This window comes from Nicrophorus vespilloides, unplaced genomic scaffold (genome assembly GCF_001412225.1).
Source record: "Nicrophorus vespilloides isolate i.1.1-1 unplaced genomic scaffold, Nicve_v1.0, whole genome shotgun sequence".
Classification (NCBI taxonomy): Eukaryota; Metazoa; Arthropoda; class Insecta; order Coleoptera; family Silphidae; genus Nicrophorus; species Nicrophorus vespilloides.
The window spans coordinates 475,544-503,220 of NW_017100092.1; the positions used below are offsets into that span (position 1 = coordinate 475,544).

The window sequence follows — 27,677 nt, forward strand, 5'->3', positions numbered from 1 at the left end:
GTATTGAAATTAAGCTGTATAACTCGAATATTGCGGTTTAGATCAGTCCTCATTTAATTAATGAGATATTTTATTTATTATTTTTTATTGGTCCCAATTTTTACTAACCTTAGTATTTCTACTTTAATGAGATATTTTTAATGAATATTTTTTTGAAAGCTAAAAAAGTTGACTTTTTTGATATTTTTTAATGCGCTGAAAGGTATAAATGGAATAATGGTTAAAGTCTCCTTTGGGAATAAGCAAAAAGTGCGATTCGTCCCTTTACCTTCTTTTTTTCTAGATAAATGCAATGTGCGTGGCTGTCGTAGACTAATTGATATACATTTGCGATTGCTAAGTATGTATGCATGTGAACATAACTATTATGGAGCTTCATAGAAAAGAGTCCCACCTCGATTTCTCGTTTGCTAACATGCATATTCATAAGTGTTCTTTATGTGCAGAAATACTAATTAATTTGGAATTTCTCAATCAACTCGACGATCCTAATTAAAGCAAAACTTCTACAAATATTAATTGATTTTCTAACGTCTACCAGATTTGGTTTCTATTTAAAAAAAACCTAAGAACATGCAGCGAAAATGAAGTCAACAGAACACAACAAGCCCCAGTAGCAAGGCTAGGAGCTAACAATAGCGAAGCTATTAGACAAAATCGACACGCTGTTGAATGTCGTGTTGGCTCTACTGTAATGGCTACCAGAACAGACTGGAAAACCAACAGTGTACCTCCCCCACAGACTTAAAAGACACATCACCCTTGATCCCCCCTTTACGAACTTAATACAGAATACATCTTCTTTATTTCATTGTATAGTCACCGTTATTAGAATTAATATATATAAGTTATATTGTATCGACAAAATGAAATTTTTATTTAAATTGCAGTTGTCAAATTACTCATTCCGCTCACAGTATACCTTATTTTGTTTTTTTTTTCTCTTCTTATTTTCTTTTCTGTCCACTGCCCAAACATATTCTACTTATTGTCAAAAATTAAAAAAAAAAATTAGAAATATTATAATTTGTAGACAAAAATTGAATAGAATTAATGTAACGAATTTTATATTTTTCTATTATTTATTTATTGTTTCTATAATTTAGCCGCCATTAATTTAATTACAATTTCAAATACAATAGAATTATTTGAAGAAGAAAATCACTTTTTTATTTTTTTTTTATTGAAAAAATCTAACAAATATTAATTTATTTTCGTAGTGATTTAATTAAAAATTTTAACAAAAATAATGTAATTCGAATAAAAATAAAATACAATTGTTCTAAGCAATAGTGAGTTTTGATAAGTCCAGATTCACTATAGTCCGGTTTGAAAATTTTAAAACAGATAAATTTTACTTCAACAAAATAAAAAATTCGAATAAATTAATGCTCACAATATATTTTTTCATTATACATATAAGTCTCTTTTAGTGAGGTTTATTTTTGTATTTATTTAGTTCTTTTTTTAGTACGGTTTCAAAGAGTCCGGACTTTGTTAGGTATTGCTGTATGGATAAAAAAAAATATGTTTATATTTCATAATATAGTTTGTAATTTATTTGCTAAAAATTGATATAAAATAATGTAAATTTTGTAAATAAAAGATCTATTCATTACGATGACAGAACGAATTCCATGTCTATCCGTCATACTCGGTTGTCATGGTTACGATACAGATGTCACCATATACTTTACCAAGTTATATAATTGGTTTAGTGAGATTGCTTTTAGCGTTATAAATTTATTGTGTCTTTACAGAAGCCACAGTTATTCCCAGTCTACGCTAGATATAAATTATATTTAATCCAGTTACATTAATTGCTGATTTGCCATCTGCTTTTCGTCTTTGCAGTCATTTATTTATATAACAAGTTTCAATATAATTTGTGTTAATTAACATTATATTTTCATAATTTTCAAATTCAAATTACTTCACTATTGTAGTATTAAAACTTAGTTCTTAGTTACAAAATTTCAAAGATATTTTGAAAACTGACATTTTTTTCAACTAAAGTAATATTGAGACTCATATTTATCGTTAGATTAGTTCAATTTCGACAAATATTGTTATGCTTTTGTATATTATCATAGATGTTTAATGTAAATGCTTTGTATTAATTTATATTGTATTCTATTCGAATTTACAGGAGATTTCCAAACCATGTTTGCGGAGTACGAACATTGAAAGCACGATGAAACTTTCTGTAATACTAATAAATTGAGAAATAGTTTATAGATTAACTAGATCGGGCGAACATCTCGGAAAATATTTACACTAAAGCGGAAGGGATACAGTTAATTAATGCGAATAAATTTCTCTGAAAACTAAACTGTTGTTACATGAATTCTGGATTTAATTTTAATATTTTTTATTCTAATATATAGTCAAGATCGAACAAAAAGGTGTTACATTTTTATAAATAATTAAATTAATATTAACAATAAACAAATACAGTCGTACATATATTAATTAAATTATTCCTTGTATCAGGAAATTACCGATGTAATTTATAAAAATACAATAAGCAGAATGAAGATACGTTTTTTACTAAATGAAAATATTTTTCCAATATTTAGAACCTTGGTTGTTGCCATTTTTTGGCAAGAACTTCTTCAATTTCATATTAATCTTGTATTCAATAAATTTCTTAAATCATCTTCATAGTCATTTTCGGGAACTTATTAATAACTTTATTTCTAATTTCATGGATGTGCTTTTTTTTCTTAGGCTATATTTGACATTGACATTGAAAACTTCGTTATATCGGATTGATTCCGGCCAAAAATTTGATTAATTGATTTAATTTTATATTATCAAAAAGTTGTACGGAAATAAGAATTAAAAGTATTAACACTTATCAATGGAAATGAATAAAAAATATTAAATTTTGTGTTTGAAAAAATATCATTTTATGTTGAATATTTAAGAAAGTAATTGGACAATTAACTGATTTTAATAATTAACAGCAGAAATATTTTTTATTATATTATATATAATCCAATTGAATAAAATTAATATTCAAGAAGTTTTCTACTAGTTCATTATTATGTAAATTGAGTATCACTTTTAATTGCTTTCAATTAAATCGCTACAGTTCAAGCAACTTTAAATAGAACTTTAAATACTGGTAATTTTATTTTCGTTTTGATTACTTATGAATAGTAATTAATAATTAATTCTAAATTAACACTAAAAATAGATTTTAACGTGTATCTTAGTGTAAAACATGACTAAAACAATACAAAAAGTATTGATTTCAATTGATCTATTCACTTTCAACTATTCAAGCGGAACCCTTTCTCTTTTGAGAAAAAAGTGCGGTTCCCATATTCGCGGTCAAAAATATGTAAAATATTTGAATTAGGATTCAAGAGTACATATTTTGCTGTTAAGTCATCATATACGGAACCACCAAAAAGGTCCTAGACTTCCTTTAAACGGAAAATATCTTTTTCTGAATCGTTACTGAATCTAAAAAAATAAGATTATTTATTATTACTATTTGATTTTATAATCATATCATATTCAAGAAATATTTGTATTATTATGTTATTTATCGTTAAATTATACAATCATATACAATTTGAGAGGTTTAATAAAAATTGGTTACATCTACAATCATGATTCATTTTTCAAAGATACCTAATGATTCTAAATATTTATTAATTAATATTTTTCCCCAACTTTTAATGCGAAATAACATATATTATATACCTATTTCAGTTCAACGTCTCAGTGAAACGGCTAAAGGCCTAAGATGTCGATGCCTCAAACAACAACAAAAAGTATATACAGGGTGGCCCAATTGAACTGCAACTTTTCAGTACGCTGTATTTTTTTTATTTGAATTAGGATTTTATTGAATCACAATGAAAAAATGTACGAAAACAATTAAAATTTTCGAATTAATTTAAAATTATCGATGCGAACTATGGTTCTAGTTGGTCGATAAGCGAGTCGCACGCTGTACGAATGTGAACCTGCGGAATTTTCGTCCATTCACGAAGAAGGGCTTTTTGGAACACATAATCACTCTTTTAGTGCTGTAAAATGGGGGTACGCGACAGCTCGGCGACGGACAAGTGGGTGACGGACAAGTCGGTGACGATCAAGTCGGCGACGGATACTCAAAATATATTTTTAAGAAACTCACTTATAGTCATTATTATATTAATAATAACAAGTTATTGGGTAAAAAATATAATATAACATAAAAACTAAATTAAAATTTATATAAAGACTTAGATCTATTATTAATGTATTTGTTTTCATTAACATATCCATTACAAACCTTAAATTCAAAAAAATAATCTAAAATATAATAAGATTATTAATTGTTGTTATTTATTATTAACAATTAACAATAAATTATTATTAATTTATTTCATTTTGTTGAATTATTCATAATAAACCATAACAATAAGAAATAATCGAAAATACAATTGGATTATTAAATGTTGTTATTAATTATTAACCATTGCCGACTAGTCCGTCGCCGAGCTATCGCGAACCTTGTAAAATGCCCCATACCGAGAAGTCAAGCGGAATTGCATCTGGTCACCGTGGAGGCAACTGTGCGGTCGAAATGAAGTGTGGAACGTTATCTCTCAACCATTGTGGATTTCGCGTGCTTTGTGTGATGGTACAGAATCTTCTTGAAACGTCCTCTCTTTCTGACTAAATTGTTTGGTTGCCCTTCCATCACCTTCCACAATTTTTCGTGGTAGATCTTTTTCTCAACAGACAAGATGATATTTGGCAATTGAACGCGTTCGTGCAAGCGCAACAGCTTCTTCCCTCTATCAAGAATAGGTTTTTTTTACTAGACGTTTCCTAGATGTTTTAAAAGCTGAAAATACCCATATCACCAAATTGTTTTTATGTTATTTAAAAAAAAAACCTAACCGAAACTTGACCAAGACCACTGGATATGAAAATACCCATATAACAAAATTGTTTGTATATATTTTTAAACATAAAACCTTAAGGCAACTTCACCTAACCTAACATTTTCTCGGACCTACGGTACTAGAATGGATAAGAAAATAAATACGTCTATAAATTATTGAGATGTATTTCTAAAATAAAACCAAAATCAATACATGCAAACCAAAAAGAGACATTGAGATAACGTGTAGTCATACGTTATCTCTCTCGCACCCACTGAAATACCAAAACTACTCGTTGGTGGAGAAACCAGTTTCCGTTTTTTTTTAACATCGTCATCTTTTCGTTTTTGGGACATGTATGGTTATCAGCTGAGTAGCCATTTGTATTCCACTTGGTCGCGGATAACATTTAATTCGAGCCTTAACTCGCAGAAACACTTTTGCCACAGATGTAGTTTTTTCCAATCACCAAAATAGCATTTTGTAAAACTACTAGCTTCGTTATTCACATTGAGGTGTTCGAGAGCTCTAACAATAGTCACTTTTGGTTTTTCGATCAAATATACACATTTTTATTACCTCTGATTTATCTATCGTATTTACAACTATTTCTGCTCTAAATTAAGTAATTTCTAGTTTAATTAACCATAAAATAATTTAGATTACAAATTTGTAAAACATATAGAATAATAAACAGCAATAATTGAATATTGAAAATATTGGTAAATAATTTTATCATTATTTCAACGATGTAATGAGTTAATAAACTAGTGGTTTAGATTCGCTCGCAAATATATAGTTTGAATTGAATTATTAGATCAATGTGTATATTGTAGTAAATGAACGTGGGATTTAACGTCCATAAACAATGCTATTTTAGGAAACACGATTTTAATAAAACATTATAAAATTAAATAATTTATTCGCATATTCAATTACAGAACGCAATTACGGTAAACTTCCTAATAAAGCATTTCGCGTTAAATTTGCTCGACTAGTTTATGCAAAGTGCATTATCATTTTGTAACATGTTTATATTGCATTAGCTCAAACCTATTGATTATAGTTGATTAATAATTCAAAACGTCAATAAATCAGTATAATATATAATATGTACAATATTTATAGGTCGTTACAAGTCTAAAATACAAATTCTCATAATTTCTTATTAAAAATTCCAAAGGTATACAGTGGAACCTCGCTTAACGAGCATAATCCGTTCCAAAATTTTCGGATTTTTACTCGTATAATGAAACAATTTTCCCCATATAAACTAATGTAATATACGATAATGCATTTCATTTTTGAGTCTTACAATTTATTTTACTTGTTAAGTAAAATGTTCGTTATACGAGGTCCTCGTTAAGCGAGATTTCACTATATATTGATTGTTATAGGAAAAAAAAATAAACAGAAATAATCTAATTTGGTTCTTATTAATATGAAATATATTTTAGTACTATAAGAAAAATATTTACAATTTGTCATAAGCAAAATATATATTTACAATGATTTGTTTTGTAACTGGAAGTACCATGTGAGAACAACTTTATCAATACTAAAAAAACGTATATAAACAGGAACGAATAGCATAATTTGTATATTCAGTGCATAACTAGTAAATAAGCAACAACAGCCAGAAGATGTCTTCAACTATCGTTTGCGATTGCCTAAAATCGACGGAAATCAGAACTCACGCCATGGAGGTTACCATTAGGTCGAACCTAAAAGGAAAGGAAAGACAGCAGATGTTTAATAAATGTGTCAAAGGTTTGGTTCTGCAATATATGAAGCAGATGAACATCAGTCCTAGGAAAAATTGGAGACAACCGCTTTGCATTTTCTGTGATATGAAACGCACAAAATTCTCAACTTCTTTTATGAACTTAATGTGAAATGGTTTTATAATAAGAAATATTCATATTTATTTATAATTTTATATAAATGTATTTTATTGACTTTACAGTTTCTAAATAAAAATATTTTCATATGACCATGAAAAGATAATTTATCATTAAAATAGTCATCCAAATCCCTAAAGAGACATGAAACAGACTTAAATACCTGTTGGTACTTTAATGTAATCTTTATATTGTATACAAAAAATATTTGTTTTACAACTGGAAGTACCTACATTCAAGTAATGTTTGTCACTGTATGGGTTTAAGAAACATTGATAGGCAACTTAATTTTAATGTGTTTTGAAAGAAATCCAAAGAAAAAAATATTTATTTTTTATTTTAAATTCGTTTTCAGTGTAAGAAATAGCATTCACAATGGTAATAAGTTCCTTCGCAAAATTAAATTAATAAATATTTTTCAATCCAAGATTTATTAAATAACGGTTTGTGTGTAAGTTACAAACTGAAATTACACTTTAAAATATATATTAAAAGTTGATTTTAGTTTTATCTCTCTTTCATTCAACAAATGCATATACTGAGCTTCGTTGTTAGAATTAAAGTAAACTTAGATATGACTATAATATCTTATAATTTAGTGAAATTCTTGACTTTCTTAATCAGAATGTTTCATAAAACTTAATTTGTTCATCTTTCATTGATTTTCACCTATATTCACTCACTTTTTGTTGTTCATAGTCATTAAATTTGTATTTTTTTTCTTGCAGACCCACGAGATCCGTATCTTCTAAAATTGTACGTAACGTCGATTATGGTATGAAATGCACATTATATTTCAATATAAAATATTTAAAGTTTCTTAGAAATAATTCAAAATTTTGTAATGGAAACATATTATTTGACTTATTTTACAAAAGAATTTTGATTCAATTAGATTAGAGTTCAAAATAAACTATATTTTAATTGACAAAATAAAAATAAATTCTAAAAATACTAAGTAAAATTATATTTCTTTACATCAGTGGCGGAACTATATAAATCCCGCAAAAAGGGGCCCAAACAAAAAATGTTGAGAGTCCTTACATAGTAAAACTAACTGTTGTCTAGGACCTACGACTTTCTTAAAATAGCCCTACAAGAACTAACACTAGACCTCAACCCTGGCGTTTATTAACTACATCACATCGTTTACATTTCTATATTTAATACTCTACTAATAATGTTCTAATACAGTCTTGATACTCTTATACTCTCTTGATACTGTTTAACTAATACTTTTTCTCCATGCTTAACTCCCGAGCTAACCTCATGGTGTTCAATGTTGCCACCTTTCATAACTGTTGCGCTCAAACAACAGTAGAAAGCCAGTTTGCTTCGGACGTGCTGACCCGCGTTATATGATAACCGAATTGTACCAAATTATAATTTTATTAATTTAAAGCAACACATTTTGAAATTTACTTTATAATTTTCATATATCATATAAAAATATAAATAAAAAAAAAACAATTCTGTTCACATAATTCATAAAGTATAGAATTGATATTTCTTTCAAAATAATAATATTTAAATTAGTAATATTTTTTATTACTTATCATACACATTTAGCAACGAATATATTAGGAATTTTTAACACATTCACTTCACATCCAAGATGATAGATGTATTATAAATTAAATTTATAATTAATTATATTTTAATTAAATTTTTTCCCATGTCCTGTTTTTATGTATGTATGATGTTCTCTTTTAGTACTATTATGTTTTATCACTTTATTTTTTTTCGTTATTTTGTTTTAGTTGTTCTGTTGTATAACGTTCTGTTTTATCAAGTCCTGATATGTCATGTTGTATGCTTATGAAATCTGGTTGGTCCTGTCCCAAAAATAAATAAGGTGGTCTGAGAATATTTCAAGATTTACTAAGTGTTTAGTTGCAGAAAAAGTTTGGGGAAAACCTCAACCGAACTGTGCGAGGATCTGCTGTACTCAATTATTTACTTCAATGATTGAAATTTGTCATTTACAAATATGATCAGACTACTTTTTAGAAGTGGATATTTGCTAATACATTTAGAATAGTTTAAATATTACTATATTTTTAGTTTGAAATGATTATAAATAATATAATACATAATTATCCTAGATTGATAAAAAAAATATTCCAAGAACTTATTGAAAATATTTTATTAGCTTACAGTTAATGTGACACTTGTTTATGTAAATTGTCTGTTATCTTTTTCGTATCAACTGGTAGTTTTGTGACTTTCTTAGAATATTTAAGAAAAATCTTTACGGTTACAAATGGAAAATTAATTGAATTATTTAACTGTAATTTATTTTCATAAAGCTAGAGTTTTGTTAGGAAGGATTTTATATCTTGATAATATTCTGTTATTAGCTTATTTTCAGCTTCCTATTTAAATCATTTAATTTAATTATTACATCTGTTAGAAAACATAAATCTAGAAAGCCGAAAACTTCAATTAGGTTTGGTCATGTCTAAACGAAATTCAGTGGAAACTGGCTTAACGAACATATTAAGTTGCAAATTTTTCCGGATTTTCACTGCGTTCTATTTTTGTCATTTTTCTTGCAATTTATTTTGCTTGTTATGGGAGGTTTTTTGTATATGATAGAATTTTGATAAGGTCTACCCTGTATATTATAACCAACAAAAGCACATTAAACAGATGTAAAGCAAAATTAGATAAAATAAAGTAAACGTTTCAGGTGTATCGTAAAAATAAGGGACTATATGCAAATGCAAAATATATGTTAGGTACGTTTTAATTCGATGGTTTAGTCCTCTCATTTTATTCTTCGTGTTTTTTTTTATTTTTCGTATGTGTCTGAATTTTTAAGAGCTCAACCGTTGCGTGTTTTACATCGAAACAAATTAACTCGGCTCCCGCTCAGAAACTCTGTATGGAAGAATAAACGTTTCGTTGCATTAATAAATCACACCTAAATGAATTGCCTCAGCCATGAAATTAATAATAAGCGGGGTAAAATAAGTAAACGCCATTCGCGAATAATAATCTATTATGTTCACCTTTAATTAGTGATAACTTAGAAAGAAGTTGGATGGATGGAGGTGGTTGCGAGCATAAAGCAATGTCTTTATGTTTATGCATTTTTTGATGAAAATTACAAACAAATAGATTAGTGCGCACGACAAAAATGGAATGAAGATCAATAATCATATCAATCAAAATGTAGGGTACAAGTGTTTTACAGATTTAAGTTTATTTAGTTACAAGGTGATCGTTGGCCAATGAGGATATAATATGAATTTATAATAGATGTTTAATTAATAAAATAAAAATTATCTCTATCAGTTATAATAAGCCAGCCAACAAATTAAAAATCAAATCATCATAATGGTAACTATCCACCGGGAAATATTATCTATTTAATGTCAACCGCGATCTTAAATTTTCTCAATGTTCACATTTATGAACAGATTGTGAATAAAATTATACGACATAAAAAAATATGTGTATTTTTAAATATGTTTCACTATACAGGTCAAAATCCGGAAATTTTGGAACGGACTCGTTAAGCGAAGTTCCACTGTATTTTAGTTTTATTTTATAAAATTAAACTTACCTTTTTTAACAAGTTATAAACTTTTGGTCGAAAGTAAGTATATTCCCTACTACAAGGACTTTATGATCCTTAATTACACTTTAATTACTTTCTATCTATATCAATACTCAAAAAAAACGTATATAAACAGGATCAAACAGCGCTATTTGTACATTCAGCGCAAAACTAGTAAAGAAGCAATAACAGCTAGAAGATGTCTTCAACTATCGTTTGCGATTGCTTAAAATCAACGGAACTCAGAGCTCACGCCATGGAGGTTACTGTTAAGTCGAACCTGAAAGGGAAGGAAAAACAGCAGAAGTTTAATAAATATGTCAATGTCAATATGTTTGGTTGTGCAATATATGAGGATGATGGACATGACTCCGAGGAAGAATTGGAGACAACCACTTTGCATTTTCTGTGAGAAGAAACGCACGAAACCATCAACTTCTATTCCAAAGAAATTCACAATTGTTGCATAAATCTTGAAATGGTTTTATAATAAGAAATATTTATATTTATTTATGATTTTGTATAATTAAATGTGAATAAGAAAGATTATTCAATAAGAAAAATATATCAAAAATTTTATATAATTACAATATGTCTTTTTTTCTTAATTTATTTGTATTATTTATAAATTGAATTTTACATCGCTTCTTGCCCTTTTGCTCATAATTATATCAATAAATTCTAAAGAAATAGATAAAATTAATATTTCTAAAAGTTTCTTTTTGTACGGTTTTAAAGTACCCGATTAGTCCAAAACTATGCTATGTGTAGTTGTATTTTGAAAAACTATCTATCTTTAAGAAATGTTGAAATTATAAAAATTCTGATTTTGTAGCAGTATTCCTGGAAATATACACTCATAGTAGGATCTTATCCATCATATACTCTTAGGATGAAAACAATGACGTAAGACATAATGAATTTTCTAGAAATTCACAGTTAGAGGGGACAATTTAATATATTATGTGCTTCTGCACGAAAACTCAAAAGTATGAAAAAAATTATTAACTTTTATTCAATTAATATGAATTAATTAGATGCGTTTCATACATTTCAATATTGTTACTAGAGTGTAACTTTTCTCAAGAAATATTTCGCGGGAACAATTTTCGGGATCGGATAATCCTGGGATTTAATCTCTACCAATTGCACATAACAAGTTTAATATTAAATAAAATCGAAAAATTAGTGCAGTTATGAATCTATAAATTAAGCTAGTTTATAATTAGGTTTGTTATCACTAGTTTGATAATAAAATTACTTTAGACGAGTGTGCTTCGATAGTTATAATTTTACGTGAAATGTTTCTTCCTTAAATCGAAAATAATTTTTATAAAATCTATTTTTAAGTAAATATTTTTTTGCATAGATATTCTCTATATATTTTACTTGATGTTTTTACCCAGTGGCTAAAATTTGCTTATACACATGAATGTAAACATACAAATGCTTAGAACTGGACAGAATACAGTAGATAAAATCTAAATTGTTCACAGGTGAAATTATGTGATGAGAGTTTCCTTATGTAAATGTGTGCGTCTCCTTACTAACATTTACATATCAAAGTGATATTAGAGGCTCGGTTACATCATGTTTGATCATCTATCATCTAATTTGGGTTTCATGGCTTGAGTACCAAATAACAATCGACAACCGACCTATTGCACCCACCATCCGCTGTTTACCTTCCAGCTTCAGTCCAATCATTGAATTAAAGTTCTGTTTGAATTTACATAGCATTGTTACGTTTCGAACATATTTACACCTGATTTACGAATTGTGCACATTTGCATTGAACATTTCCAATCATTAGTATAATTTTTATACATAAATAATTCATATTTTCATAACATTTTTATAATTGTAACCAGAATATTATTGATTTTTTCTTAATATATTCGTAATATTTCACTTCAACCAATCATAAATAAACAATATTTTGATTGGTATTTTAAAACGTAAATATATTTACTTTTGATCATTTATGTTACATAAAATTTCGAATATTACGAAACTTGCGGATTACTTTTATATGATAATAAAACTTTTGTTATGTACAATGTAGTGATTATTAAAGAAATCAAGATATTATTATTTTTAATTTTTTATATATTTATATCTAAATATTATGTTATCGAATTATCATTTATAAAAGAAAAAACATAAAATCATATTTCAAAGGTGAATAAGTTGTTTGTTATTGCATTTGAACCAAATTGGATTTTTTCTTATTCATTTTGAAATTCAGAATACCATTGTGCATCTTCGATTAGTGCGGATTCACTATATTACAGTTTGAAAATTTAAAAACAAACACAATTTTAATTGAGCATAATAAAAATAAATTCTAAAATATTAGTACACAATATTAATTTTTTATTCAAGTTTTTTTTGTTACACGAACAGCCCGGTTTCAAATAGTCGGAGTTATTGACGGAACCGATTATCCCCATTATGCGAGGTATTGATGTACTTTCCTTACAATAAAATTTGGATAAAAATCCATTTTTTAAAAAGGAAAAAAAATATATTTACATTGTTGAAAATTTATTAAAAAGTTGACTATGTTAAAAGATATTAAATTTTAATGAAGACTATAATTTGAAAAGGTGTTACTTCATTATGATTTAATTAACAAAAGTCCGAACTGAATGTGATATTCTCCTAATGACGACTACCTAATAAAAATGGTTCATAGTTAGCATTAATAAAAGAAACATATAAATGCGACAGTAATAAAAAAGAAGTAACGTATTTTCCTTCATCCGTGAATCCAGGATGAACGAAGAAGGAAAGTGATAATAAGTAAGGGAATCTCCGTAAATAAAGCGTCACCAAGGACGAACAGAGAAAAATATCTCGGGACACTCAAAACAAACCATTTTGCTCTATTACCGTGGAGATAAATGGCTCCGGGCTCTTAGCAACAGGTTTATAGGGTTGTAAAGGAAATGATTATTATTATTGTTTCCGACGCGCAGACCGTACGCGTTATTTGATCGGGATTTGAATAGGGTTTAATATTTTCATTGTATTAATTCGACGTGCGTACGTGGCACACCCAATATTACGCAAATATTTTTTTTGTTATTGTTGTTGTCAATTCCAAATAGTTAGGTATTGTATAATCAAAAACTCTCCTCAATCGAAACTTTAATCCTCAAAACCTTAATTTACCAAAGTATTTAAAGTATTTTAGTATTATTTTATAAAATTAAAGTGAAATAAATACATTTATTGATGAAATAAATTATAAAAGTTACTTTTTTAACAACAGTCATAAACTTTGGAACAAGTTCAGGCATATTCCTAATGATCAATGAAAACATGGCATCACAATAACAAAACTAATATTTACTTCAAGGACTGTATGATCTTAATTACACTTTAATCCCTTTTACCTGTATCAATACTCCAAAAAAATCGTATATAAACAGGAACGACAGAACATTTTGTATATTCAGAGCATAACCAGCAAAGCAGCAACAACACTCAGAAGATGTCTTCAACTATCGTTTGCGATTGCCTAAAATCTACGGAACTCAGGGCTCACGCCATTAGGTCGAACCTGAAAGGGAAGAAGAAACAGCAGATGTTTGCATTTTCTGCGAGAAGAAACGCACGAAACCCTCAACTTCTGTTCCATTGAAATCCACAATTGTTGCATAAAACTTTATACTTGTATTAACTTGATGTGAAATGGTTTTATAATAAGAAATATTCATATTTATTTATGAATTTGTATAAATATATACAATACTTTTTATTGACTTGACAATTGCTAAATAAAAATATTTTCAAATAAACGATCCAAAGTATTTTACTTTTATTTTATAAAATTATAGTGAATTAAATACATTTATTGATACAATAACCGAGAACAAAATTATAAAAGTTATTTAACTTTTTTAACAACAGTCTTAACGTCGAGTCGAGTTCAGTTAAATTTCTAATTATCAATGAAAACATAATATTACATTAAAAATAGTTTTTTTTTTGTTATTGTTGTTGTCAATTCGAAATAGTTAGGTGTTTGATTATACTCTCCTCAATCGAAACTTTAATCCTCAAAACCGTAATTTACCTTTGCTTAATTATCCACCACGCATCTTCAACGAAATCTCCACCGAGAATACCTCATTATTCTATAAATTACATTTAAACGTTTATACACTTTTCCATTAAATATAGCGCTGATTAAAGTACATATACTCATGTTAAATCCTCTTGTCTTTAAACCGTAATTACGTACAAAGCCTTCAAAATAACAAGTCTTCAAATTAAATTACATTCATAATTACATTAACTAAATTTCACACATAATAATAAGCTGGATTATATAATAACATTCACAATAAAACACACATGGTTCTTTTTTAGCGACATAAGAAAACTGAAGAATTCTTTTCTAATAGATTTTGTTCCTTATTTGTTTTGTTGCATTTTTAGAAGGAATTATAACTATCTTATATTTTACAAATTGTGTTTAAGCTTTTATAACATTGGCAATATTTATAAGTTTAAAATAGTTGGTTAATTGATTTCTAACACATCACTCAATACGTTCGTAGGATGACATATACATGGAGCATCTATCCATATGATTTTTGGGAAGTACCAACCTTCAGACTACGCATGTCATAGCAATCTGACGTTTAGTTCACAAGTTACAGTGGTTTTAGTGATGCTACTTTTGTAATTTTCAAATAATGTAACAATATGAATTTCGTGTGTTGATAAAATATTGTTTTTTGATGGTAAAAAATACCGTTCAAGCAGAATAAATCGATACAAATGGTAGACGTGGTTTTTTATTTTATACCACCTCGTTTAATATCAACAAAAAATAGAACGGCAACCCGAGATACGGTTAATTTGGGATATCGGAAAATAAGCATTTACCAAATCAAGAATTTCTTCTTATGCTTACAATTAAATTATTATATCGGATAGTACGGTAAACGGTTCCGCCAATATCCCGGACGATTTGAAACCGGATCAATTAATGAAGTAAATAAAATAAAAATAAACCGCACAAAAAAAAACTTTATAAAATTTATTATTATTTATTTATACTATAAAGACAGAAAAGAATCAATTTTATATAAATTGTTGTAGTATTTCAAATTGTAAATGCGGACTCATTGAAGCCGGACTATGCGAGTTATAATATAAACGTAAATATAAACAAAGAGATTTATCTCATTTTGTGTTTTGTTGTATTTAGGTCAATAAATTATTAGTATTAACAACAAAATATCGTTATTGAGGAAATTTATAGATTCTTTTACATAATAAATGGAAACGCATGTATAATCAATATGATCCAATTTGTATAAAGTATATGAAATAATAATTTTATTAAAAATTTAGATATTGCACTGTTTTTCGCTTATGAATTTTTTAGCTTGTAAATCAATTTGCAGACTGCGTAAAATAATATGAATGTGTGTGCATTCTGTACATATATACATATACTTGTTACGTCTATATGAAAGGCGAGTGAAACTGGAAATGGAGAGCTACTACTAGCCGAGAGTGTGTTTTACATTATGTTTGCGCGTAAAACTTTTCATCATCTCCTGCCGAAAGATAAATTTTTGTTATCGAGTTAAGAGAATTTCACTTTATTGCGCCATAAAGCACGATTACCGTAACAACGTGTAACCAAAAAGAAGAAATAAAAAGATATTCAGGTGAATTTCGCACGGTTTTCTAAAAATTTGAATTTTAAATTAAAATTCATGCAAGTTATTAAGTATATATTATACATACTAAATGTGTTTTAACCACTTACCAAATTTATAGATAGAGATAAATATTTCATGGGATTTCTCATGAAAATCTCCTTGAATTTTAGTAATGTAAAGCATGAACACTTTGTAAAGTTAATCGTGTTAAGAGTTAATCAAAATTTAATGTTATATAATCTTTTTATATATAGTAAAAAATATGTTTTATTTAGATCATATCAAAAGAGAAATTAATTGTATTAATTATAATCTTCATAAGATCAGTAAACTTGAATTTATTGTTTTATGTTTATTTCATAAGGAAATCCTGAATTAATCTAATGAATACGTTTAAATTAGAAACAAATCAAAATATGAATAATAAAATAATTAACAATGCTGAAAGACTGCGGTCAATAACACATTTTATTTAGTTGTATAATAAATTTTATTTTTTATTACAATATCATAATATAATAAAAACAAATATGTAAAAAATAACTTAATAAGACTAGGCCTTTCTGCCCTAATTTAATTAAACTAAACTAATTTAAACACAGTATGTATACTACTTGGAGAAAAAGCACTTGCAACGTGTATTTCAATAAAGGATGTAAATATTCATTATAAACTAATTAGAACAAATTAATTTTTAATTTATGTAGAATGAATTTAATAAATAAAATTATCTAAAATATTAACATTAAATAATATACGTAAACTATAGCACTTACAAAAAGAGATACTAACAGTATGTTTTTGTTCATATTCAGTTAACGAAATGAAATTCGTACATATCACATTCACACTAAAGCTCAACTGTGTAAGACTTGATGGACAAGATCTGTCCAAAGCAACATAAATCAAATATCTCGACGTGCATCTCGACAGAAGACTCACATTCAGGCTAAGAAGAAGCAACTAAAAATAAAGTCTAGAAAACTCACTGGCTTGTAGGGAAAAAGTCGGAATTATTAGTGGACAATAAATTACTTATATACAAAAACCAGTATGGACGTATGGTATCCAATTGTGTTGTGCGGCCAGTAAACATACGAACATACAAATTATACAAAGGTTCCAATCAAAATGCCTAAGAAATATTATTAGGGCTCCATGGTTCGTCAAGAATAAACAAATAGTAAGAAAATGCAGTCATACCTCGACTAACAAATACGAAATACTTTGTTAAGCGAAACTTCGTATTCAGAGGTGATTTTACAAAGAAAATGACTAAAATTTTAATAAATAAAAAACCCAATTATATAGAAAGTAATATAAGATTTAAAATGTGAGCCAAAAGTTGAGTATTTGTGTTTTTCCCTCTTTCATTTAATAATTAACTATATAAAGTTATTGCATATAACACTTAACACATTTTCACTAATAAAGAACAAACGTTTACGATGTCATTTACTTTATATTTGTTGCTAAGAATATTTTTTAACTGTTATATACAAAAACCATCATCTATTGCAGGGTTTTCTAAACTATGTTTCGTGTAACGTGAAAAACTGTACTGAAATAATTACTAAATACATAATGAATATTTTTATTAATTATGTGTTATATCTACCCGCACAATATGCATTCCCCATTCTGGATCTAATATAGTTTGCGAGAAAATCAATGAAATGTGAAAACACTTCTTTTCAAGCGTTAATTTTTCATATTTGTATTCAAATTTAGACAGCTAAATGGACGAAACCACACTAATTTATAAATACTCGCAATATTCTCCAAAGATCCAGCATTCAAATATATCTTCTGGATCCGTTAAACGTATAATTTTCTAGAATAAGTTTTCAAAAGTGTAGTTTTTCCAAAAAGTGACGAATCACTAATTGAATGATTAGCAACAACGTGCACAAAAACAATGAAAAACAACTTCTATGTGCCGCAGTAAACACAATATTGCACCGATATTTGGCCATAGGTTACGTTAAGTGTCATAGATGGGAGAAAGAGAATATAAATGTGGTATCGTTTCTTAGAACATTGGTGTACCTTTTACACCGACGCGAGTAGTTAAAGGTTAAATTGCATTATATATTTTAATAAATGGGTCTTCGCTTATTGCTAACCGATATATTTCAAATTGACGGCAAAATTTTGCAATGCAATGCGATCTATATCTGCTGAATAATAAATAAATATACAGTGGAACCTCGAGCATAATCTGTTCCAAAATTTCCACATATAAACTAATGTAATATACGATAATGCGTTCCATTTTGGAGTCATTTTTCTTACAATTCATTTTGCTCGTTAAGCGAAATGCTTATTGTGCGAGGTGCTCGTTAAGCGAGGTTCCACTATATATTCAAATCATGAAAGTAGTGAAAAAAAAATCAAAATCAGTATAACGGCTTATTTTTGTATATATGGTAAAAACTATTTTTTGTTGTTATAAATAAATATTGTTATCTCCGTACTATAAAAAAAATCCGGTCGCTGGATTTTGCACTATAATTACATAAAGATTAGGCGTTGCATGAATAACAAATTCAGTTTACAAAACACGATATCAAAAACGAGAAAGAGAGAGAAAACCAGAGCAAACCTAATAGAATTGTCGAATGAATTCAACTCCAGCATTACGTGTTTCCAATTGATTGTTTTTAATTCTGCAAATTTAATTCATCCATATTTGCTCGCACATAGAAATTAATACAACAACAACAACAACGGAATAATAACAAAAAATATATGTATGAACGAAAAGCGCACACCGCAAATCCCGATTCTGCATATTTACGTTAGCATTATGCTATGAGGCCAAGCCACACCACGCCATTTATTTTTCATTTTCAATGCTGAATTTTTTTTATTGTACTATTTTTTCGGTATTCGTTCTCCCATTAAATATTCCCAAGCTGTATGACGGTTTATTTGCATATGATGTTTGTCCCTTTTTCGTACACCGCAGGCTTCTGTTTAATTCTGGTTTACAATATAGTGAGGGTATGTGTATATCATTGTTGAGAATACGGAATGATGAATGGACATCACTTTACGCACAAAAACAAATAAATATATAAATTGTGAACAGAAAGCGTGCAATTTTGGATTTAATTCAAGATGATTTATTACGTTTACATGTTTATTAATTAATGGAACAAAAGAACTGAAAACATAATTAGTTGAATAATGCACGGCTATTTACATCTACATTAAATATAAACTGTCCGTTGCATAAGCAATGGATTGTTAATGAACAATTTCTGTTACATAAATCTGAGTTAATGGGATCGTTCAATATTAATTTAACATTGATGTTATCTATAAACTGAATGCAACGTTAATTAAGTAGATTTAATATCATTAATTAATTAATATTGTTAAGAATATCAAAAAATCGATAGCATTATTGATAAAAAAATATAAACATTAGTGTTAATTTAAATTATTATTTATCATTCACACATCTTTCTTAAGCCCATTTCTTAAAAGGCTTATCGACATAAACCTTGCAAAATTAAATTTAAAATTAAATTAAATCATAATACCCAAACCAGGAAAACTTGCCAAAGGAATCATAAGACTCATAGTCTTCTACCGATATTATCAAAAGTTTTCGAAAAACTTTTTGCTAACCGATTGCAACCTATTGTAGCATCAAAAAAGCTGATACCAGACCATCAGTTTGGCTTTCGTTGCAATAGATCAAGTAAACAGAATAGTAAATATCATCTACCAAGACCTGGAATTTTACTGCTCGGTTGCCTTTTTGGACATATCGCAAGCACTTGAAAAAGTTTGGCATCACAGACTACTATACAAATTAAAGAAGAACTTGCCACATACTTATTTAAAAATAATACCTCGATAATAGTATGTTTCTGGTAAAAATAGAACAAGAATACACCGATGTATAACCAATCGAATCAGAGAAGTGTATTATGACCGGCAGATATTCCTAAAACTAGCAATACTACGATTTCAACATTCGCTGATAATACAGCAATCTTGGCATCAGATGAGTATCCAGAAGTAGCATCTGAATAGCATCTACAGGAAAATTTACATAAGCTACAAGAAGATATGTCCAAATCAACAAAATTCTAGATATTTGAATTTTGTTGATTTGGACATATCTTCTACATCTCGACAGATGATATACCTGGAAAGACCACATTCAGGCTAAGAGGGACCAATTAGAAATAAAGTTTAGAAAACTCTACTGTCTTCTAGAGATAAAGTCGGAAATATCAGTGGAAAATAAATTACTTATATAAAAAGTAATGCTGAAACCAGTGTGGACGTATCCAATTGTGGGATAAAGCCAGTAAATCGAACATACAAATTATACAAAGGTTCCAATCGGTCGAGGATACAATACCAACATTTAGTAGTAGATACCAAGAGAGACAAGAGTCACATACTAATATAGACTATTGGCCTATTCGAGAACAGTGAAACAATAAACAACCTGAAGCGTTGCAAACTACTAGATTTAGTTTATAGATTTAAATATTTATTAATGTTCAAAATCATCATAATGGTAACTATCCACCAGTAAAGCTTATACATTTAATGTCAACCGCGAATAAATTTACTCATTGTTCACATTGATTAAACAGATTCTGAATGAAATTATTACCATATAAAATAAAATAAATCTATATTATATTTACAAAAGATGAAAATATCACTATATACTGATTTAGAAATACATCAATAGCTCGCTTAGGACTTTTAAATCGCGGAAAAAAGACTTACCTTTACAAACGTTTTTTTTTGTATTAATTTTTGAGAATGTATTTTTATTTTGTAAAATTATAATTAAATTTGTTTTGAAATTTAAACCATTTCAAATGTTTTAATTAAAATACATATAAACTTATATGTATTGTGTTTCAGATGAATGCTCAGAAGATCATCATATTGGCTGCTTATTTTCTAACAGCTCTAATTGCTGTGACAGCTACAAAGGGATACTATCACAACGATAAACGAGCAAACGGTGAGTACACAACTATTACGTAAGGTCATTTTTATTATCAATAAAATTTCGCAAGATTTTGTTTTTTTATTATTATTGAAAATTTTAGGCAAATTCTTTGTAGAGTAAAGAATTTCAATCTTATACAGAAAGTTAAACTCCATTAACAAAATTATTGTTTTGTTACTATTTCTTCATTAAAAAACATTTATATACATGCAATTTATAAAATCGTTGACTTTTTATTTTATAATTATTATTGTATTGAATTTTTATTATTGCAATAAATGTTATTATTAATAAATAACAACGAAACCGCATACATCTGTAATCATACATCTTGTATAAGTCTCTATTTGGTCATTTGAACTAATTTTCTCATTCTAAGACATCTTTCATTTTTTAAGTCCTTAGTTAATACTATAGAAGCTTTCGTACTATATTTAGTAGATTTACCAGAATAGTTTTTAAAATTTGTTAATATCTTTTATGCACGTAATTTTTATTTATTCACAAATGTTTCTTGTTCCTAAAAATTCAGATGAACTTTCATTTAAATATTGTTTAAATCATTTATATAATTAGTTTTGGGTTGTAAATATTCAATCTATTGTAAATGCAAAAGCCCTTATATTATTGTCTTATCACAAGTGATCACATATTTTTTTATATTTATAATATCTAATATGTATAAGGAAATAATTCAAGATAAAAAAAAATATAATCAAATAAATATATTATACTATACTCATATTGATTTCTTCATATAAATATCTTAATAAAAGATTAAAAACAAGCCAAATATCTATATTTCTTAGCAATATGAGAGAAAAATAAATGAACATCTAGAACTATTACCATTAATATATAATTTGTTGGGTTTTACCTTTGCTTTTTCCTTTTTTTACTGTACTTGGATTAGAATTATCAGATCTCCCCCTTTATTCGTCTCTACAAAATACCAGGATTACAGTGTCTTTAACGTAGAAAAAACAGGCACAAAAAAGAGGCCAAGATAAATTCGTTTGTAAATGCCAGTGAACAAAAGAGAATTTAACTTTCAGTCATTTCATTTGTTGTAGTTTGATTGAAACACTAATCTAATTCTATTGGATTTTTGTAGATTATACATATATCATTTGTATTATGAATGAAATAATTAAAATTAATATAACTTAATTCAAAATAATTTAAAAAAAAAATTACTCGCGCATGAAATTTCTATGTACAACTCGCACGGTGTATTTTATACACCACATGTATTAGTTCCAGACGGAATGCATAAATGAATGAATTATGGCAAGAAAAAACTTTTCATGTTAACTAATGCTTTTTTATTAGATTCATAACTATTTGCAACATATTAATATAATAATTTCTGAATCAGAACTGTCGTCTTTGTCCTGTCTATATAAGCGTGAGTAAATGTATCAGCATTGTTTGCTATTAGACCAATACTGCACATGCATTTGAGCTGCAGTCAACACAATATTGCACCGGTATTTAGTAAACACTTTGAGCATAGTTTACGTTAAGTTTCATAGATGGGGGAAATAAACTATATATGTAGTATCATTTCTTAGAAAATTAGTGTACTCTTTCCACCGGCGCGAGTAGTTAAAGGATAATTGAATTTATTTGCAAATAAATAGATTGCACTAAAATAAATATTAAAAGAAATTAATTCGTTAATTAATCATGACTTGTATTGGTATCAAATATGTCCTTCCATCATAATGTCATATAATTCCTTGTTGACTAAGCTAACATTTGTCTAAATTTCCCTAATGTTAGTGCTATCATTATTTTTATTTAAGTTGGTACAAATTAGATCAATTGCAAACATCAGTTTACCTGGTACCATAGTAATATTTACATTAGATGTATTTATGTATTTATCAGTATTTATTTTCTTTTTTTCGACTGTGAAGGCTTAAAGGTCGTCCTACATCTTCCTAATTGATATTTTTCTTTTGTCTCTAGAGCTTGACGTGTCTGTTATCTTCGCACTCCGTCCATCCTTATCACAACGTCTACCCTCTTCAAGTGTTTCATTTCCTTTGTATTTTACTTCTGATCCTTTTTACCATTTAGTACATTGTCCATGCAATATCTCAAGTATTTAATTTACTTTTTCTATATTTCCATACAAAATAATCTATACTATTCCATTTTTTCATACTTTCTCGATAAACCTTGAACAAAAAATAAATATTAATATATAAAAGCATTTATACAATTTTTACTCATACATTTTCCATGTAAATTTTCCAATTACATTTTCTATATTTTCTTGTAAAATATAATATTTTCACAATAAAAATTGTAACATTAATTATAAAAGCATCAATTTACAAGTTTTTAATATAGTTGGGACAAATTACATCAGTTATAAACTATTTTACTATTCTCTTACAATTACTCGAATTAAAATGAAAAATAACATTGATCACTATAAAAGCATCAATACAAATTGATGAATAGTCTTTTGGACATTGTACTTCAGCGCATTCTAACTGTCACCCACCTACAAGAGAACACTTTTAAGAGTTTCGAAAAATTATATTTATGATGGAGTGAACGAGAAAAGCATAGTGCTGGCTTAGCAACATATGATCCTTGCTAGAAAAATATTTTCCTTCTATAAAATTTCATTTATAACCCAACGACGCAACGCAATTTCATATGCTGCACGTTGCGATATACATGCGCAATTTTCGCCACGAAATTTAGATTTAATGTCATCCGAAAGATTCGTTAATAAACAAAGTTTTAATGTTCAATTTTTGTTTTCTCTTCTACAGATCGGCCGTTTATGATGGGGATGAGATATGGCAGGGCGGATAAAGCTGCTAAAACAGCCGGAAAGCATGTTATAGTCGCCCCGAGGAACGATAAATTCTTCTTAGCTTCGAGGTAATTCTTTCGCATATTTTTTTTTCTCTCTCTACTTAAACAAACTAACACAAATGACGACGACGGAAAACAAGGACTTTATGTCCCATAAAAAATAATTCATGAATTCCGAGGAGATTGAAGAATGAGAATGACGCTATTATATGGAATATTTGTTTTCTTATTATTTTATGTGCGAAAAAGTTTAAGTTCATAAGTTTTTTTTTATTGTTCATTAAAAATGTGATTCGTTATATAAAACTGTTGCTTTTCTTTATAATTTATTTAGTTTAATTTATTCAATTTTATGATTTTTTTTAAATTTTCATTCAGTGTAATTATTTCATTGGTCACTCAACAACTGAAAAACTATTCAAATCTTTCGAAATCAATTATTTATTGAATACATCAGTTAAAATTATTGACATTTAATTCTTCAAACAAATTGTACGGTCGTTTTGGAAGAAAATTAATTTCATATTTGTGCTCACTCAGAGTTTTCATATATATAATAGTCATAATTTTAATTAATATAGCTTGATGAATCCAATACAACTTATAACAAACTTAATTAATGAAGAGCTACGAGAGTATACTAGAAATAGAGCAGAAAGACCTATGGTCAGTAGCCCTTTGAATCAGTTTATCTTTTTTGTTTTATACTAAAGAACTAAACTATGGTGTAAAAATAGTAAAAGTTTAATTTAATTTTTTGTATTAAATTGTAAGACAAGAAATATTAGATATGAAACTTTTATTAAATATAATCTTAGATATATGTAGTAAATGTGTATATCAAAAGTGTTGATGTGCAGAAGAGTACTATTCCGGATAATTTAGTCCGAAAAGTCCTCGTTAATTCCAGACAATATGCAGTTTTAATGATACCTCAGTCCCAGTATATTCCGGTATGGAACATACGACAAAATTAATGCCTTAGTTATTGTCCTCTGTCTCGCAGGTACGGGAAGAGATCTGGAGGAGAGATGATTTCGAATGCGGCGCAGGCGGCTCTGGTCTTCCCCGTTCCACCGATCTGCGGCTCCGACGAGGATTTGAAATGTACTTACAGCGGCATATCCAACATATACCGTTGCATCCAGAGGCAAGTAGTAACTCATATGCATGTCAATTAGATCGGCAATCAAATTTCCAAATTACTAAAATCTCAATTAACTCCAAGACGTCATCGATCGAAACTCAATTTGTAATCTTCGACTTCCGACATCTGTCCTTTACCTGCCTATATTTCTTGTCTGTATTTTCTCTCGGTTAAAGTTCGCACATTCGCGTTGATAGTGGGTGTTCGACATTATCATAAGCAGATTATGTGTGAAACATACAGGAGCCTGCTGGGAACATAAATATTTGAATACACGGAAAACAAGTTTGCGATGAAATTGAACAGGTCGACAAAAGTGCGTGTTGAAAAAAAGAAGCTGCACACACAGTGAAGATTAACTCGCGCGTTTTTTACGCAGCACGGTAAATCCATTTAGAGTTACGATCTCTACATGTATATTTTAAAAATAGCTTCATCATTTGACAGCAATAGAATCATACAGATTAACATTGAGGAAATCTTTACACAGGTTGAATGTAGTAAAAAAACATATAATAGCTATATATTTTTATAATTTCTAAAATAAAATTATAGCACATAAAGGTGTATTTGATTATCTGACATCAGGTGAGAGGGTAGTTCCAGAAGTAAGCGACGTACCAAAGAAAACACAAAAAAATGGAAAAAATATTTGTATATCACAACATAGTATTCTTTTAGCTCGATATACTTTTCCAACGATGTTCAATAGCTTCGATATCTTGTTTATAGTGAGAACCGTCGAGCTCTACAACATAGCCAGCAACCGCAGACTCCACCTCTTCATTACTGGCAAATCTTTTGCCATCAAGCCATTTTTAAGTTTGGAAAAAGAAAATAATCCGAGGGGGCTAAATCTGGCCATACTAATAATGGATGTGTGAACTGGTGCATTGTCTTGATTATGAAAAAACGCGGCACCCATCTTACCCATCTCCAAATTTTCAGTAAATATGCGATGAAGAACACTTTTTGAAATGTCATGTCTGCTAGCTGGCGTACTGCATGTGGACCACTATTTTGTGGATTTTCTTCACCATTTATAGTTTAACTCCTTTCTTCGACCACTGCGATGTTCAACTTGGCAGCTCGTACAACCTCGTGCATTTCAAACTCTGCCACCAAATATTTTTTTGTTGTAAACAAATGAGCAGACTCCCCTAGGGTAGATCTACCTTGGCATTGTTATTGATTAGACTGAGACCTTCTAAATGAAAACGATGAAGATTTTTCCAAGTTTATAAATTCAGCGTTCACTGTTGATGTCTGTCAAACAAATACTATACAACGTAGCATCTTTAATTTACTAAAAAAAACTATACTCAATTCTTAATTTAACCGATCAGACTCGGCAAGAGTGAATTTTAGTAAATATTGACGCTGCAGAAAACAAGACTGTTTCTGTTTCGACCCTAGTGGATTTTACTAGTTCGGTTTATATGTAAAGGAAGCCCAACAACATATATGATCAATACATTAACCACTGCCGTCCTTTGGATTTTGGCGATAAAAATACGTACTATTTTATAAATTTATAAAAATATATTTTAGTACAAATCATTTTTATGAAAAACACATAACTTTAAATAATATAAACATTCAAAAATTGATAACTAATATACACATCAAGTTCTTAGAAGATATACTGAATGATAACATAAAATCATATTAATATTTCTATCTTTTCGATTCATTCTTGAAATTTCTTCTATAGATTTTGATATTTTAACTTTGAATTTATATAATTTGTATAGTTAAGCACAAAAAAATGTAATTATATACAATGATTTTTTATCAATCTCGAAAGAAAAAAAAAGATTCGTGTAAAAAAAATGGATAATTTTCGGTCAGCAGTATGTTTTGGGTTAAAAACACTAATATTTGAGATTCATATTATAAAATAACATACATGGAACTTACGACAGCGTATGATATTAATGAAAATATACTTTATCTCGTAATATGTTTATTTTATACATTTTATATCAAACGATTTTATAAATACTTTTAATGTTTTGTTTGTTTATATGCGATTTATAGCTTGATTTCAAATACATATTTTCCTCGCTATAATATTTGTACGAATGGCGCATTCCTTTATATGTTCTAGCAGTAATTATAATTACTTTATTGTAAGGTTTCTTAGGGTTATGATTGGTTGGATGCATTTTAATTCTGGAAGCCATACTACGCTGCTTTTTTTAAAATGGAAGTTTTAATATATAATATTTATGTTTACATTTATTTTTAGAAAAGTAATATTATAATTACGTATATTGAATGCGTAAACACACAGTAAATTATCAATGCATTAAGAATAAATATTTTTCTCTTTTTGTTTACAGCTACCGCAAGGATTCCGCTCAAGGCAACGGTATTATGACAACCTCGATTTAAGATGGACAAGGAAGATGCACCTAGTTAATTTAATTTAGTTTTGAAATCTAATTATATCCGAATAAAATGAACCCTATTATATATTGAATGTCGTTCCTTCCACTCGAGGCGAGACAAAATTCTAGGCTGGAAATTTCGTCTCGCCTTAATAACTTTGTTTTTTGAATTAAATATATCTATCTATAACTACTATAACTTCAATTCATGTAAATCAATGTGCAATTAAAGCAAATAAATAATGTAATAAT

General features: G+C 28.1%; 2 protein-coding genes across 4 annotated transcripts in view; one reads left to right on the plus strand and one right to left on the minus strand.

Moving 5' to 3' along the window:
• Positions 1–27,634, plus strand: part of LOC108567629 — a 42,753-nt gene extending 15,119 nt beyond the window's left edge. The window contains exons 2-6 of one of the 3 annotated variants that reach the window (XM_017928216.1): positions 7,522–7,568; positions 20,954–21,056; positions 23,840–23,951; positions 24,892–25,035; positions 27,378–27,634. In XM_017928216.1, the coding sequence (XP_017783705.1) occupies positions 7,566–7,568; positions 20,954–21,056; positions 23,840–23,951; positions 24,892–25,035; positions 27,378–27,429 (414 nt within the window). In that variant the 5' untranslated portion in view covers positions 7,522–7,565 and the 3' untranslated portion in view covers positions 27,430–27,634. The remainder of the gene's footprint in view (positions 1–7,521; positions 7,569–20,953; positions 21,057–23,839; positions 23,952–24,891; positions 25,036–27,377) is intronic. The other 2 variants (XM_017928217.1, XM_017928218.1) reach the window with 2 other exon arrangements.
• The window catches only part of LOC108567628 (nucleoside diphosphate kinase 7), a 57,417-nt gene that overhangs the window by 27,488 nt on the left and 2,252 nt on the right, over positions 1–27,677 (minus strand). The window lies entirely within an intron of this gene.